General features: G+C 36.4%; 4 protein-coding genes across 4 annotated transcripts; all 4 read right to left on the bottom strand.

The window, feature by feature from the left end:
* Nucleotides 1-1,551: 1,551 nt before the first annotated feature.
* LOC120484779 (uncharacterized) lies at nucleotides 1,552-2,893 on the bottom strand. Its single transcript, XM_089117644.1, has 4 exons — nucleotides 2,857-2,893; nucleotides 2,709-2,764; nucleotides 2,453-2,603; nucleotides 1,552-2,360 (listed from the first exon to the last, which is right to left on the bottom strand). Exons 2-4 carry the CDS (start codon nucleotides 2,746-2,748, stop codon nucleotides 1,784-1,786), a joined length of 768 nt encoding a protein of 255 aa, XP_088973770.1. The 5' UTR covers nucleotides 2,749-2,764; nucleotides 2,857-2,893; the 3' UTR covers nucleotides 1,552-1,783.
* A 2,537-nt stretch (nucleotides 2,894-5,430) lies between these two features.
* LOC120484780 (uncharacterized) lies at nucleotides 5,431-6,948 on the bottom strand. Its single transcript, XM_089117643.1, has 4 exons — nucleotides 6,899-6,948; nucleotides 6,745-6,800; nucleotides 6,489-6,639; nucleotides 5,431-6,396 (listed from the first exon to the last, which is right to left on the bottom strand). Exons 2-4 carry the CDS (start codon nucleotides 6,782-6,784, stop codon nucleotides 5,820-5,822), a joined length of 768 nt encoding a protein of 255 aa, XP_088973769.1. The 5' UTR covers nucleotides 6,785-6,800; nucleotides 6,899-6,948; the 3' UTR covers nucleotides 5,431-5,819.
* A 1,734-nt stretch (nucleotides 6,949-8,682) lies between these two features.
* On the bottom strand, nucleotides 8,683-10,391 carry LOC120484664 (uncharacterized). The gene is made up of 4 exons (XM_039679981.2): nucleotides 10,076-10,391; nucleotides 9,917-9,973; nucleotides 9,420-9,573; nucleotides 8,683-9,330 (listed from the first exon to the last, which is right to left on the bottom strand). The coding sequence occupies exons 2-4, from the start codon at nucleotides 9,954-9,956 to the stop codon at nucleotides 8,940-8,942; spliced, it is 585 nt and encodes a 194-aa protein (XP_039535915.2). The 5' UTR covers nucleotides 9,957-9,973; nucleotides 10,076-10,391; the 3' UTR covers nucleotides 8,683-8,939.
* Nucleotides 10,392-11,094: 703 nt separating this feature from the next.
* LOC120484785 (uncharacterized) lies at nucleotides 11,095-13,304 on the bottom strand. Its single transcript, XM_039680198.2, has 4 exons — nucleotides 13,214-13,304; nucleotides 13,046-13,100; nucleotides 12,152-12,302; nucleotides 11,095-12,057 (listed from the first exon to the last, which is right to left on the bottom strand). The coding sequence occupies exons 2-4, from the start codon at nucleotides 13,083-13,085 to the stop codon at nucleotides 11,481-11,483; spliced, it is 768 nt and encodes a 255-aa protein (XP_039536132.2). The 5' UTR covers nucleotides 13,086-13,100; nucleotides 13,214-13,304; the 3' UTR covers nucleotides 11,095-11,480.
* Nucleotides 13,305-16,576: the final 3,272 nt, after the last annotated feature.

Here is a 16,576-nt window from a genome sequence, read left to right as displayed (position 1 = left end):
GGATAGCGCTTTCATAGACCTAATGGCCACCAAAGCATTTTACATATTGCCTCACATTCACCCATTCACACATTCATTCATACACCAACGGCGGTGTCAGCCATACAAGGCGCCATCCAGCTCGTCGGGAGCAGCTGGGGTTAGGTGTTCTGCTCATGGACACCTCGACACTTGGTCCGGTTGAATCGAGGATTGGACCACCAACCTTTCGGGTTTGTAGACAACCCACATGAACCACTGAGCCACTGCCGCACCACAAAAGACTCGAAATTCATCCTCAAACCTAGACGTCCCTAAAGTGATTGGGACTCCTTTCATTGCACGGGTCATTTCTCTGCCATCATCTGATAGCGAGAGCAATGTTAATTTTCTTTGCCCAGTCAGGGCGCTGAGGGTTTACACTGCGCGCTTTGCTCCTCTCAGGCACTCGGAGCAGCTTTTCGTTTCGTTTGGTGGGCGCACCAAGGGTCTCACCGCCTCGAAACAAAGCCTGTCCAGATGGATTGTCGATGCTTTTAATGTATTGTGAAAAGCATTATACAAATGAATGTAGAGGAACAGCTGTCCTATAATAGGTCCTATAAATGTCCAATTTAACACACCCTCTTAGGCAGCCTAAAAAACAGCGCCACAAAATGGGCAGAAAATGTATTAGGCAGCTAATTGTGCACTGTCAAAAAAGCAAAATCGAGAAATTCATAAAAACAAACTCTAAAAACTGGTCAAAATTTGGATGTCATTAGAGTAGTGGCTCTACTGTAATGGGACAATGTCAAATTTAACGCACCTTCTGAGTTGGCCGAGAAACAGCGCTGCCAAATGGGCAGAACATGCATTAGGCAGCTTACTGTGCACTATAAAATGCAAAATTCAAAATTTCATTAAAAAAATATTATACAGTAAAAACTGCTCAAAATGTGTATTTCATTGTAGTACCTCTCCTATAAAGAGGCAATGTCCAATTTAAGGCACCCTCTGAGGCGGCCATGAAACAGTGGACAGAAAATGCAATGGGTGGCTTATTGTGCATTGTGTAAAGTGCAAAGTTTCATAAAAAAAAAATTCCACAGTAATAATTTCTCAAAATTTGCATTTCGTTAGAGGAGTAGCTCTAATGTGCTCATGTCCATTTTAACGCACCCTCTGAGTCGGCCATGAAACAGAGCCGCAAAATGGGCAGAAAATGCAATTGAAATCAAAAATGCAACTTTAACTGCATTCTCTGTCAACTTCATTGGTGCATAACTTCAAAATGCAACAGTAAAAATGTCTAATCTTGTGCAGGGTGGCAGTCAAGCACAATGGGTATAAAGCCCCAGAGCAACTTTAACGCCCCCTCAAACACACCTGAGATATAGATCCCCCAATTGAGCCAACAATGCAATGGCTCTTCTAACTGTACTATGTCAACTTCATGGGTCCATGATTTCAAAGTTATACAGTAAAAATATCTGAAATTGTGTTTGATTGTATTTAAGCACAGAAATAAAATGGAAATGGAGCATTTGTAAACTTACAAGAAACAGAAACATCACACAAATTTTTCTCAGAAATAATAAGTTTAGTATTTATTCTAAATAAATATTCACTGTTAAACAAAAAAAGAGAGAATTTGCAAATGTGAATGACATCTGATTTTGCAAAATGTAATTTAGACTGTATCAAACTTTTTTTGGCTTTAGTGTAAGGCATGGTAGGTTGAATAAATGGAGAAAAACAGATCAAATATGTCAAATAGAGTAATTCTGTGGTTCTGTTAAGAACAAAGAAGTCTTTGAAACATCTAATTTCTCTTAATGAAGGACTCGTACAGGGAGGTGAGCTGGTCCTTCAGGTCCTGTGCGTAGGGGTCCAGCTTTTCCTTCAGGTCTTCAGCGTAGGGTGTGAGACTCTGCTGGACCATCTGGGCTCTCTCTCTAATCTGGGCCTGAAGATCCTCAGCCAGAGGGGTCACGGTCTTCTGGAACTCCTGCAGACGCTGGTCAACCTTCTCCTTGATTTCAGCAGTGTAGGGCTCCAGCTGAGCCTGCAGCTCCTTCACGCTCTGCTCCAGGTTTCCTCTCAGCTCCTCACTCTTCTGGAGCAGAGTGGCCTTCAGGGTCTCAGAATCCAGGGATTCTGCATATGGAGTCATGGCGGTCCTGAGCTCCTCCACTCTCTGCTGGATCTGGCTCTTGAGGTTGTCGGCATAGGGCTCCAGCTGGTCTCTCACAGTGATCAGGTCCTGGCCCAAACGCTCCCTCAACACTTCAGTCTCTTTGGTGATTCTGGTCATCAGCTCTTCAGCCAGAGGATCCATCTGTTTCTTGAGGGTGACGGCATATTCGCTGGCCACATCGGCACTCTGGGTCAGTCTAGCACTGTTAAATGGAGAAGGACATTTGAGTTTCTTATCGGGGCATAAGAAATAGTCTAAATAACAGTGTCCTGCAGGTAAATATTCTTGACTTACTTGACGTCCTGTCCCAGTTGGGAAGACCTGATCATCTTGACGGTTTCTTCTGCGGTTTGTGTTGCCTTTGACACATAGCTCCAGAATGCATCGGTCAGCTGCTCCAGCTGTGGCTTGGGCTCATCAGCAGAGAATAGGTTGGCCTGGCAACCTGTTGATGGAACATTTCAGTTTGATCACATGGTATTGTTAATAGATTCTGTAAATTGTTCAAGCCTTAAAACATTTTCATAGTTATTTTCTCTGAATTTCTCACCTGTAAATACAGCAAGTGCAAGAACCACAAGAACCTTCATGGTGTTCAGTTTTAGTCTATAAGTAAAAAACAGTTTTAATGAATGTCTCTCTTTTACATACTTGTAGTGCTCTATTTCAAATTCACTAAAAAGTGTGAAAGTTCTTACCTGTATCTGTGTGTTTTGATTGACGCTGTCCTGTCTGAAGAACAAGTGTGAAGGTTGTGGTTTCACATCTGTATTTATATAACATAGGGAGGTGATTGTCATAGTGGAAACCCAAAGTCCAGTGGGTAGTGCATTGTCACTACTCCACATCATAATGCCCTGACTGTACCTTCAACCATACAGACTTTCAGATTCGGCACAGATAATGGTAACAGTGGACCTTTGTCTAAGCAGTAATACATTTTTTGATGTTTTAATTGGGCTAAAAGGAAAACACATAAAATATTTTTTTGGGCTTAGCACTTAACATTACACAGAGTATGACATTATGTAGTATGACATTTACTGCAATGTCAGAACCAGAACCAGTTTCTTCTAGTTCAGATGACATTTTCTGGTCAAAATTCTTTTGTTGGTCATTCTTCCAAAAAGAATAATCGGTGATTCTGAATGACAGTATCCACACCGGCACTGTGACTGACAGCCTCACAGTCTCCTCAAACATTGTGTTCATTCTCAATGTGCCGTGTCGAAGGTGTTGAAGTACAACTCAAGAAAAATTGATGATTCCGCAAATGACTGCAAATGCAGAATTCGAACAGATATGGCGTCAAAGAGGAAAAACTGCAGACTGCAGCTTTTATATAATTAAAGTCTTAAACCCTAAACAGAGATATCCAGAAAATATCTGGTTTAAGGATATTAAATCCAATTATTTATAGTCAATTTTAGGTACTAAAGACAGTGCCCCAAGTTTAATATTTTACCTAATAAAACAACAATAGTAATAAAGGAAAGATCTGCACATCCTGATAAGATCTAACATCACAAAATTAATTTACTGGCATTGTTTCATATTGATTCTTATGCTTAGCTTCCCAATAGTTAATATGTTTTATGTATAAATGCAGATTAATGATAAAGATATGAAACAAATTAATCATTAATTATTCAATACAAATTAAATGAATTTCAATGACCAATGTCTATTTCAAACTTTCAGCATGCTGTTATGAAATATAAATAAAATATCTATAAACAAAATGCACAAATAATAAGGAATAAATAAATAACATACAAACTTTCAAGGACCTTTGTAAACTGTGGAAAAGCATATGTTTCAATAAAACTTATTTGTATAATGCAGTTGGAGTAATTATTTGTAAATTATTAAAGATATTTTAGTTAAGCTATAGCTATGCTATGCATGTCCACATAGTTGTTTATTTGGAAAGTAACATATAAAATCACATATAGCCTATGTATGCATGTATGTATGTATGTATGTATATATAGCACAAATATTGCAGTATATAAAGATAAACTTTAAAAAGACAAACTAGCCTTCATATAAAAAATATAGTGCCCTTTTTGGTCTTGATTGCAATATGTATCAATATACAGAATATACACATATGGACTATGCATATATTGCAATGTATTGGACAATATAAATATTTAATCCTATATATGTGAATATATTGCGTAATATATCACATGGTATTTTCCAATATGCTGCAATATATTTTTGTTTCGTACGGGCATGTAGTCCCATTCAGGTCGTAGGCATTAAACTTCCTGATTTTTAAAAGACGATATCTCTGCTTACTTTGCAGATACTATTTATGCACCAATAGCAACATTACACACTATTTAAAATGAAAAAGGTGAAATCGCAATCAACCACCCCTTTAAGATTAATATATTTATGGAGTAACCAGGCCCTTTAGCTGTTCCAAATTCACTGTAAAACACAGCTTCATGGGCTTTTTGCTTTATTTTAGTCTGAGACTTCAGCCATGTCTGTGAAACTGGGGGAATGTATTTTATTAGAATAATTTTGCACTCTTATTCAGTGCAAGATGACCACTAAGGTCCACAACACATAGTCTGGTATTATCAACGGTGTAAGCAGGGAATTATTAAACTCTTTTTGGGAAGTTCCCAACCTTATTTAATATTATGTGTTTCAAGAAATCAGTTGAGATGACCTTAATCATTTCTGCCAGCCCATTCTCACACCCAAGGCGTCACTTAACTGAGGGAAGCATTTGGACATGCTTCAATATCTGACGCTTTAGGCGCCCTTTAGCGTCAGTAAGATGACGCCCTAGGATCGCGTGTACCCTACCCCCACCCCACACCTAAACCTAACCGCGTCCTCTAACAGACGCTTTCCTTTAGCGTCAGTTAGATGACGCCGTAGGATCGCGTCATGTAAGTGACGCTAAAGGGCGCCTAAAACGTCAAATATTGAAGCATGGTCAAAGGTGACGCCTTGGGGTGAGAATGCGTTGCATATCCACATATGTAGAGTTGCTTTATTTAAATAATCTTTCGTCACTCTTACAGACTTTTAGAACTATTGTATTAATCTGTCTGTATATAGTGTAAAATACCCCACTTCTTATGTGTAGATAACAAGGCCATTTATAAATCCTGTTTTGTCTGGTGATTTTATTAAAAAAAATGCCCTATTGGCCTTGAGCATTTTCTGAGGGCTATAGAAACTTGTCTTTTTTGAATGATAATTCAGCTATGCTGATCTACGTTACTGGACATAATATTCAGAAACATTGTTTAAAAATGGCATGTGTTTTATTGTTGATAAATAAGACAAATTATTCAATTAGCATTTATAAACTTGCCAGAAGCAACACATTTTCTGTCAGAGGTAATAAAGATTTACTAAACTGAAATAAATACACAGCAGTTTTTACTGAAAGAGAGCAACATTTCTGCATCTAGATGAATGGTTAAGATGCAAACAGCAGCATTTTATTAGGCCAAACACTCATAAATAACTTTATGAGTGTTTGGCCTATCAACTGAAGAGATCTAGTTGATGCCTAATAGTATGATTTAGGTCATGGTTGTGGGAGAGATGTGAGATTTTGGAGTCACAATTCTCATGGAAGGAAAAACAGTTCTGTTAGTGACAAAGAAAGAAGTCTTTGAAGCATCTAGTTTCTCTTGATGAAGGACTCGTACAGGGAGGTGAGCTGGTCCTTCAGGTCCTGTGCGTAGGGGTCCAGCTTTTCCTTCAGGTCTTCAGCGTAGGGTGTGAGACTCTGCTGGACCATCTGGGCTCTCTCTCTAATCTGGGCCTGAAGATCCTCAGCCAGAGGGGTCACGGTCTTCTGGAACTCCTGCAGACGCTGGTCAACCTTCTCCTTGATTTCAGCAGTGTAGGGCTCCAGCTGAGCCTGCAGCTCCTTCACGCTCTGCTCCAGGTTTCCTCTCAGCTCCTCACTCTTCTGGAGCAGAGTGGCCTTCAGGGTCTCAGAATCCAGGGATTCGGCATATGGAGTCATGGCGGTCCTGAGCTCCTCCACTCTCTGCTGGATCTGGCTCTTGAGGTTGTCGGCATAGGGCTCCAGCTGGTCTCTCACAGTGATCAGGTCCTGGCCCAAACGCTCCCTCAACACTTCAGTCTCTTTGGTGATTCTGGTCATCAGCTCTTCAGCCAGAGGATCCACCTGTTTCTTGAGGGTGACGGCATATTCGCTGGCCACATCGGCACTCTGGGTCAGTCTAGCACTGTTAAATGGAGAAGGACATTTGAGTTTCTTATCAGGGCATAAGAAATAATCTACATAGCAGTGTTCTGCAGGTAAATATTCTTGACTTACTTGACGTCCTGTCCCAGTTGGGAAGACCTGATCATCTTGACGGTTTCCTCTGCGGTTTGTGTTGCCTTTGACACATAGCTCCAGAATGCATCGGTCAGCTGCTCCAGCTGTGGCTTGGGCTCATCAGCAGAGAATAGGTTGGCCTGGCAACCTGTTGATGGAACATTTCAGTTTGATCACATGGTATTGTTAATAGATTCTGTAAATTGTTCAAGCCTTAAAACATTTTCATAGTTATTTTCTCTGAATTTCTCACCTGTAAATACAGCAAGTGCAAGAACCACAAGAACCTTCATGGTGTTCAGTTTTAGTCTATAAGCAAGAAATACTTCTAATGAATGTCTCTGTCTTTCAAATAAATGTAAATAGTGCTCTATTTCGAATTTACTAAAAAGTGTGAAAGTTCTTACCTGGGTCTGTGTGTTTTGATTGACGCTGTCCTGTCTGAACGTGTGAAGGTTGCAATTTCTCATCTGTATTTATAGAGCATAGGGAGGTGATTGTCATAGTGGAAACCCAAAGTCCAGTGGGTAGTGCATTGCTGTCACTACTCCACATCATAATGCCCTGACTGTACCTTCAACCATTCAGACTTTCAGATTCAGCTCAGATAATGGTAACAGTGGACCTTTGTCTTTAAAAGCAGTGAAATGTTGTTTGATGAAGTTTTAATTGTGCCAAATAAAAATACATAAAATATTTCTATGGCCTAGCACTTAACATTGCACAGATCTCATTAAAGGGAAGTTTAACTAGAATTCTCCTACTTCCTAAATCAAACAAGAAAAGTATACATAATGGAAATTTTAATTTAGTTAAATTTTAAAGCCTAAACTGAGTTATCCAGAAAAAAATCCAATTGTTTAAGGTCCATATTAGGTACTAAAACCAGACTGAGCCCCAAATTTGAACATTCGACCTTTAAAACAATAAATGATAATGTTCTGCACACTATGATAAGATCTGACGCATCACACTGCTGGTATTAAGTATTTGTACTCTTGACATTTAGCTTTAAATCAAGGTGTTAACTTTATTAACAATGATAATAATTTGCGCTTTATAGTCCAGTCATTTTATGAAAAAATGTTGAACAAATTGCAACAGAAGCAAACTCCATTTTGTATCTTCGATATGTCCTGAGTAAGGAAAAACAAAAGCCCCGAAGAATCCCATTAGGGGAAAGTTTCGAAAAAGACCCAAATATATCCCATTCATACGCCTATTCGTTATTTTTCTCACGTGAAAAGGATACACATTTTAACCTTTAGATATCATCATGAAAATCACTGAGTTGATTACTTACATCAAGACAAACAAAAAAATGTAGTAATATTAATAATTTATCAATACTTCTGCCTGGATTAACATTCATGGGTAGCCTAAATGGGTTCAGACTTTAACGTTAAATCTTTTACTATTAGATGTCAACAAGATTCAAACAAGCTATACCCAATGTTTAGATCTGTTTGGGTAATTATGCAAATATAGCTAATACGTAATTATATTATGCACCGTTTGTCCATGTTAACAAACAATTGCAAAATAAACTTGTAATACATTTTTTGTTTGTCTTGATGTAAGTCATCAACTCAGTGATTTTCATGATGATATCTAAAGGTTAAAATTTTTACCCTTTTCATGGAGAAAGAATAAGGCAAATGAATGGGATATATTTGGGTCTTTTTCTAAACTTTCCCCCAATGGGATTCTTCTTAGCTTTTTTTTTTTTCCTTACTCAGGACATATTGAGGATACAAAATCAGTTGAGTTTGCTTCTGTTGCAATTTGGCTTAAAATGACTGGACTATAATGTGTTTAGAAGGAAACTCCACATAAACTAAGTCTGTATCCCATGGAACTGTCATGAACTCCAGGGATAAAAGAACAGAAAGCAGTTTAATTGTTCAATACAAATATTTGGCTGGTTAAACTACAGGAAAATATTTTGTCACTTTATCATATAATTAATTTTCACCAAAGTTGATGCGAAGTAGGCCTAAATGAGAGATGCGTGGAATAATGCATTTCTCACCAGGTAGAACAACCACTAGAGACGCTGTATGGGTTAGTTAACTCTTTATCTATCTATATCATACTGTATGTATGTATATATATATATATATATATATATATATATATATATATATATATATAATCATTTACATTAAAAAAGATCGTATCACTTCCTGCAAGAAGTAAAACATTTATGATGTGCTAAGAGTGCATCTGCATTTTTTAAAATCAAGCCTGAAGTGAAAGGTAAGCCTCAAATGAAACAATTGTAGAAAATTTTCACATTTCTACTTATCTTTTACATCAGTAACAAATAATAAAATATGGGAGATGTTTTATTTTTGCAATAACAAGGAAGGACAAATGCTAGAAATAATATAATATGAAATATATTTCAAAAATATGAAAACTCAAAAAAAAAAAAAACTTTGCAGATTAAATCTGGGACTGGAGGTCTTCGGTTGTTACAGCAAAAGATTTTTTCATTTCCTGCAGATTTTGGTCAACATTCTCCTTGATTTCTGCAGTGTAGGGCTCCAGCTGAGCCTGCAGCTCCTTCACGCTCTGCTCCAGGTTTCCTTTCAGCTCCTCACTCTTCTGGAGCAGAGTGGCCTTCAGGGTCTCAGAATCCAGGGATTCTGCATATGGAGTCATGGCGGTCCTGAGCTCCTCCACTCTCTGCTGGATCTGGCTCTTGAGGTTGTCGGCATAGGGCTCCAGTTTGTCTCTCAGGGTGTTCAGGTCCTGGCCCAAACGCTCCCTCAGCACTTCAGTCTCCTCTGTGATTTTGGTCATCATATCTTCAGATGGAGGAGTCTGTGTTAGTCTAGTGTGGGGATGTGGAGGGGGAAAGGTGTAATTTATGTTTGGTAACAGAAAATATTTATAATTATAATGCTGATAAATATGACTTACTTGACTTCTTGTCCCAGCTGGGTCGCCCTTATCATTTGTGGAGTTTCATTAGTAGTATGCACTGTTTGGGCAATATAGTTCCAGAATGCATTTATTAAGTGTTCCAGATGTGGATTTGGCTTGTCTTCATTAGATATGTTGGTTTTGCAACATGCTGTGGGAATTGAAAATATCAGATGGTTTAAACGTCATTTTTGAGGCAAACAGAAAATTACAATTTGTGCACAGAGAGAGGTGAGAAAGCCTTACTGGAATAGCATATTTTTAACATGTGTTTTCTTATAATAGCTTCTTCGAACAGTGTAGAAGTAGGATGTTCCTTCAAAACTATAGTCAAGCTTCTATTCACAAGCCTAGATCAAAAGTGTTTTAAACAAATGTATAATGTATCCAAACTTTTGTCTGGTAGAACATGATTTAATATCCTGTTTGGAATTTAGAACCTTTTTTTTCTTCTTCTTTCTTCCGTACTTTATATCAATGGTTATAAATCTAACCTGTAAAAACAGCCAATGCAAGAATCACAAGAGACTTCATATTTTTCCGGGCTTAGTCTGTAAAATAACAACACATTTTTCATTTAAACAATTCAATATAATATAGAACATTTTATATAAAACAGTTTTTAAACTGGTATAGTAAATGTATCTTCTTACCTTTGTCAGTATGATTTAATTTACACTGTCCAGTGTGAATAGCAAGTGTGGTGGTGACTGTGTCATATCTGTATTTAAATAGTAATGTGGATGTGTTTTAATCCCCAGTGGATGTTTTCATCTATATGTTGTGACTACACACTCTGTGTGACAAGATGTGCAGATCTGGATGTCATTTGAAAGGAACAGGACAAAGAGTTGCTAACTCCGTCAGCACTGATAATGGAGTACAGACATTAACATAATGTATGATCTATCATTATTACAGCTAGAAGATACTGGAAAAGGTCCATTTGGAAAGTTCTCAACTTTATCTATCTTTATGACATTTCTCATTTCTGCATGTCCATACATGTGTGTATATATATATATATAGAGAGAGAGAGAGAGAGAGAGAGAGAGAGAGAGAGAGAGAGAGAGAGAGAGAGAGAGAGAGAGAGAGAGAGAAGCTTTATTTAAATAATCACTCCACTGTAAAAAAAAAAATATATATATATATATATATATATATATATTGTTGGTTTAACTTAATAAGTAAGCTTGTTGCCTTAAAATTTTAAGTTGATTCAAACGGAAAAAGTGAGTTAATACAATGAAAGAGATTGATTTAATCATCAAAAACTCAAAATAATATGTTATCTGAACTAAATAAATCATTTAAGTTGATTTGACAAAAGAAAAATTGTTGTGATAACAAATCTTGAAAATATTTTTTTACAGTGTACAGAATTTTGGAAATTTTGTATTAATCTGTCCGAGTATCATATTGTGTCAAATGCCACACTTCAAACGGCTAGATAACACGGCCATTTATAACTCCTGTTTTTCTGGAGTTTTTTATTAAAAAATATGTCATATTAGCCTTGAGCATTTTCTGATTAATTAGATGAAATATATATATATATATATATATATATTTTATATATATATATATATATATATATATATATATATATATATATTATGAATGACAATTCAGCTATGCTGATCTACGTTACTGGACATAATATTCAAAAACATTGTTGATAATGGCAGGTGTTTTATTGTTGATAAATAAGACAAATGATACACTTGGCATTTCTAAATTTGCAAGAAGCAACACATTTTCTGTCAGAGGTAATAAAGAGTTGCTAAACTGAAATAAATACACAGCATTTTTACTGAAAGAGAGCAACATTTCTGCATCTATATTGATGAATAGTTAAGATGTAAACAACAGGATATTAGCTAAAAAATCACTTATCCTATATATTAGTGTCTGGCCTATCAACTGAAGACATCTTGTTGATGCCTAATAGTATGATTTAGGTCATGGTTATGGGAGATATGTGGGATTTTGGTGTCACAATTCTCATGGAAGGAAAAACAGTTCTGTTAGTGACAAAGAAAGAAGTCTTTGAAGCATCTAATTTCTCTTGATGAAGGACTCGTACAGGGAGGTGAGCTGGTCCTTCAGGTCCTGTGCGTAGGGGTCCAGCTTTTCCTTCAGGTCTTCAGCGTAGGGTGTGAGACTCTGCTGGACCATCTGGGCTCTCTCTCTAATCTGGGCCTGAAGATCCTCAGCCAGAGGGGTCACGGTCTTCTGGAACTCCTGCAGACGCTGGTCAACCTTCTCCTTGATTTCAGCAGTGTAGGGCTCCAGCTGAGCCTGCAGCTCCTTCACGCTCTGCTCCAGGTTTCCTCTCAGCTCCTCACTCTTCTGGAGCAGAGTGGCCTTCAGGGTCTCAGAATCCAGGGATTCGGCATATGGAGTCATGGCGGTCCTGAGCTCCTCCACTCTCTGCTGGATCTGGCTCTTGAGGTTGTCGGCATAGGGCTCCAGCTGGTCTCTCACAGTGGTCAGGTCCTGGCTCAAACGCTTTCTCAACACTTCAGTCTCTTTGGTGATTCTGGTCATCAGCTCTTCAGCCAGAGGATCCACCTGTTTCTTGAGGGTGACGGCATATTCGCTGGCCACATCGGCACTCTGAGTCAGTCTAGTACTGAGATGAGAAAAGTTGAAATGTACATTTATGTTAATGCAGTTCAAGATTTGAGTATTGCAAATATAAACTGAGACTTATGGACATTACTTACTTGACTTCCTGTCCCAGTTGAGATTCTCTGATCATTTTCAGGGTGTCCTCTGCGGTGCGTGTGGCCTGGGAAACATAGCTCCAGAATGCATCAGTCAGCTGCTCCAGCTGTGGCTTGGGCTCATCAGCATAAAACAGGTTGGCTTGGCAACCTGGAAAAAAATGCAATTAATTACAAAACCACCAGACAGTTTTCAATCTACTCAAACAGCTAAATATTGCAGTCTATGTATTTGTTCATGTCTGTATTTGTCTGTTTAATTAATTTCTGTTTCATCGTTTCCCCCATTATTTTGGTATGGTATTTTAACTTGAAGTTAAAGACTAGGTAACACTTTATTTTGATAGTCCACTTTAGACATTCAACTAACTATAAGTAACTTTGCCGCTACATGTCAACTAACTATCATTAGAGTATTAGTAGACTGTCAGCTGAATATCTGCTAACACTTTATTTTCTTGATCCCCCAAGAGACATTCGACCGACTGACTATAACTTTTCAACTATATGTCAACTAACTGTCATTAGAGTATTAGGCTGTAGTAGACTGTCAGTAGACTGTTAGATTAGGGTTAGGTGTTAGGCTTTAGGTTAGGAGAACAAGTTTACTTGTAGTTGCTAAGTTACTTATAGTCAGTCAGTCGAATGTCTGTTGGGGGATCAAGAAAATAAAGTGTTAGCAGATATTCAGCTGACAGTCTACTAATACTCTAATGTTAGTTAGTAGAATGTCTAAAGTGACTATCGAAATAAAGTGTAACCAAAGACCATTCTTTTTCATTAAATGGAAGTCTTGGATTCTTGACATAGGCTTTATCTAATATTACATAATGTGTTGATAATAGGTAAAGCGCTTCAGCTTCTTGGTCACAAAAGAACAACAACATGATTTACCTGTGAATGCCACAAAGGCAAGAATCAGACACAGTTTCATCTTCACAGCTTTTTGCTAAAAAGTAGTAAAGAAATAAATGTTATGTTTAAAACATTTCATATTTTTTTGCACAGTGTATTTTACAGACACTTTTAGTAATTTATGATAGGTTGTTAATCTTAAATTACCTTTGAGTCCCCCAGGTATTGCTTAGTCCAGTAACCCTCTGTGAGTCCAGACAGTCTGAGGCTTTATATATATACATGTATGTGTGTGTGTGTATGTGCACAGTTAAATAATCTACAGAAGAAAATCAAAGTCCAGCATCCAGTGCCATGCTGTCAGTGTCACTCCCCCCACAACCTGCTGTAACACGATGTTGTGCTTTGAACCTACTGATAATGAATCTACAAATAAATCGCCTTAGACAACCTTTCTCTTGACTCTAGACAGAGCCATGGTGTATTCAGTGGGAATTTAACTCGAATCTCTTTTGTAAGCTTTGGATAATTGAAAGTCTTTGAAAAGAATATTTTTTCTTTAATTTACAGTTTATTTGTCATTATAATTCACTGATTATCAATTATTGATTAACCTTTATTTAGTAGAATATCACAAATAAATAAGCATACTTCTATAAGCAAATGGGTAGAAAATGCTGTTTCTCTTCATTTTGATTTCATCTATCTATAAATTACAGGAATGCCTGTCTGTCTGTGTGTCTGTTACGCGCATATCTCTCGAACCGTTAGTCCGATGGATTTCAAACTTAAGGGCATGAGTAATAGTGCCAAGTTTGACGTTGTTTGGATTAGAAATGCAAAAGATATATAAATATACCGGTAAATATATCGGTAAAGCACTTAGAAGGTTGTGGTTTAAAAATAAACAATCTGACATAAATACTCTGTTAGCTAAACATTAAGTCAGCTACACTGTTTACTTCTGTATATTATATTTTATTCATGGCCATCATTTGTAGTAGCCTATTCACAAACTGTTTGCTCAAGCGTAGCGTTTTTCATAGTTCACTGTGTATAGCCTGCTCCCTGAATCATCATTTATTTGTGGATGTTAACTGAATCTGTAAGTCAGCTTCGCTGTTTACTTCTGAATATTACATTTCATTCTGGTGCGCTTAACTAACTAAACATATCCTATTCAGTGCGTTCACAGTCTCTTTCACGGCCATCATTTGTAGTAGCCTATTCACTATCTGTAACTATGTGAAATTGAATATGCAATGTTAAATTGCTATGTAATCTAATCTAAACTCCTGCTACCTGTACACATATACCCAAATACATGTCACCTAATATCACCAATATAAATTGTTATGCAACCATGTAGTTCCATTTTCCATATTTACCAGTATGTATGTCATTATGTCAGTATCAGTATTATTTGATTTACCATGCACAAATAAAACTGTCACTGAACTTTTCTTGTGTAATTGTAACAATGAACCCTCAAATACACCAAACCAACAATTACTAAAAATGCACACAAAGAATATTTAACACTAGAATATTTAATAAAACACTATAAAGTTGACCTTTGTGCCTCCACAGTATTTTGTTCAGATTAGGATGTAAACATTTAACTGTGAGGCAGTTCTCGCCTCATCACTTTTTTGTTTGTTTTTTGTAAACTTTTTTTTTTTTGTAATTTACTTTTTCTACACTATAAAATTAAGATTATATCACATAAAAATTAAGAATAAGAATACATTTTGCCATGATACATTCTGTAGAAAACATGACTTGAAAGAGTGCTTTTAAAATGTTTCTAATCAATGGCAACTGCATGCAAGCTGTTGCATGTCTCAAGTCAAGTCACATTTATATAGCACTTTTAACAATACAGATCTTAGCTTTACAGTGATAATAGAAAATTAATGCAGCTGTACACCAGCTCTAGAAGAAAGTCATTGTCTAGCTTAAGTAAGTTTTGGATTTATTAATTTTCTGTTGTAATTTTCTTAATGTGATATGTTTATTTGACAATCTCCCAAAATAATAATTTATTATTGTGGTTTTAATATATATATATATATTAGGGCTGTGCAAAAGTTAATTGCGATTAATCGCATCCAAAATAAAAGTCTGTGTTTACATAGTATATTTGTGTGTGCTGTATATAATTATTTTGTATATATAAATACACACACATGCATGTATATGTTTAAGAAAATGTGTTATTCCTATATAATATATTTATATTTATATAATATAGATTATGTATTTATATATATACAGAATTTAAGCGCAAATAATTCTTAAATATATACATGCATGCATAGGTATTTATATATACAAAATAATTATATACAGCACACTCAAATATATTATGTAAAACAGACTTTTATTTTGGATGCGATTAATCGCAATTAACTTTTGCACAGCCCTAATATATATACATTGTATAATTTTTTTGAGGCTTGAAAGCCTCAGCGCACATCTAACATGAAAAAGTGTGAACAGTTCATTATTCACAATTTCTAATTTTTGTGTTCCACACAAAAAAGAAAGTCATACCCAATTCTGATACTGATTATTGTAAAGGTTTGGAATAACAAGAGGGTAAATGATGACAGAATTTTAATTTGGGGGTAAACTATGCCTTTAAGACAATAGTTTAAAAAAAAATATGATCAATATGTCTGCTCAAGGACAATGGTGCTTTTGTTGAATAACACTAATAATTGTTTTCCAAAGATTCTTTAAATGCTGTTATTAGTACTTTAGAGACATTTGATACGATCATTTGTGTTGAGCTTTGATTTGCATGTGAGAGTTGTTGTTTTCACATAAATCAAGCTGTAGTTTACACTAAGTGGCTCATTCAGCATTATTATACACGTTCTGTTAAACCCCAAACCAGACACACCTCTCTCGTCATTCAGCCAACGTGGAGGGGCAGAGTCCGCTTACAACACTTTTACTGTATATCTGATTTCCTCTGCACATAAAAACCATTAACTGTAGCCTTAGGAATTCAGAGCACAGAAAAAAAAAATGCAATCTGTGTCACACACTGTGCTATTTTTTGTAAACAGTGTAATATTTTCATGAGGTTTCATGTAGCCTACAGTATGTTTCATTTTCCACAAATATCTAAAAAGTAAAACATCTTAATTTAAACCAGACTTATATGACCCACAAATGCATGCAAGTAGAACTCATGTTACAAGGAATTTAAGGAAATGCATACCGGTTTTTCAAAAACATAAATTACATGTTTTTGTCTAATAATATTGTGGGTAAAATCAAAGATCTGATCTGAATACCATTCATTTGTCAAATACACAAGCAGTTTGACTTAAACAATCTGTGTCTTGCACTGTCAGATGACTGTCATCCACTGTTGTCTGAAGGAGACGTGCAGGCAAGCCGGATGCACGGGAAACAGGGTTACATACCTGGGTAACACTTTAAAATAATGGTCGGTAGTTAACAAGTAGCTATGCAGGAAATAATAGGTAGTACTGCATTAACACCTAACTTAATACTATTAACTAATATGGAAGCAATATTAACTAAGCAGTAAGT

The sequence above is a fragment of the Pimephales promelas genome, chromosome 12 (genome assembly GCF_988280905.1).
Source record: "Pimephales promelas chromosome 12, fPimPro1.hap1.1, whole genome shotgun sequence".
Lineage (NCBI taxonomy): Eukaryota > Metazoa > Chordata > Actinopteri > Cypriniformes > Leuciscidae > Pimephales > Pimephales promelas.
The sequence above is the reverse complement of the archived record's forward strand: the minus strand, read 5'-3'. Positions and strand labels throughout refer to the sequence as shown.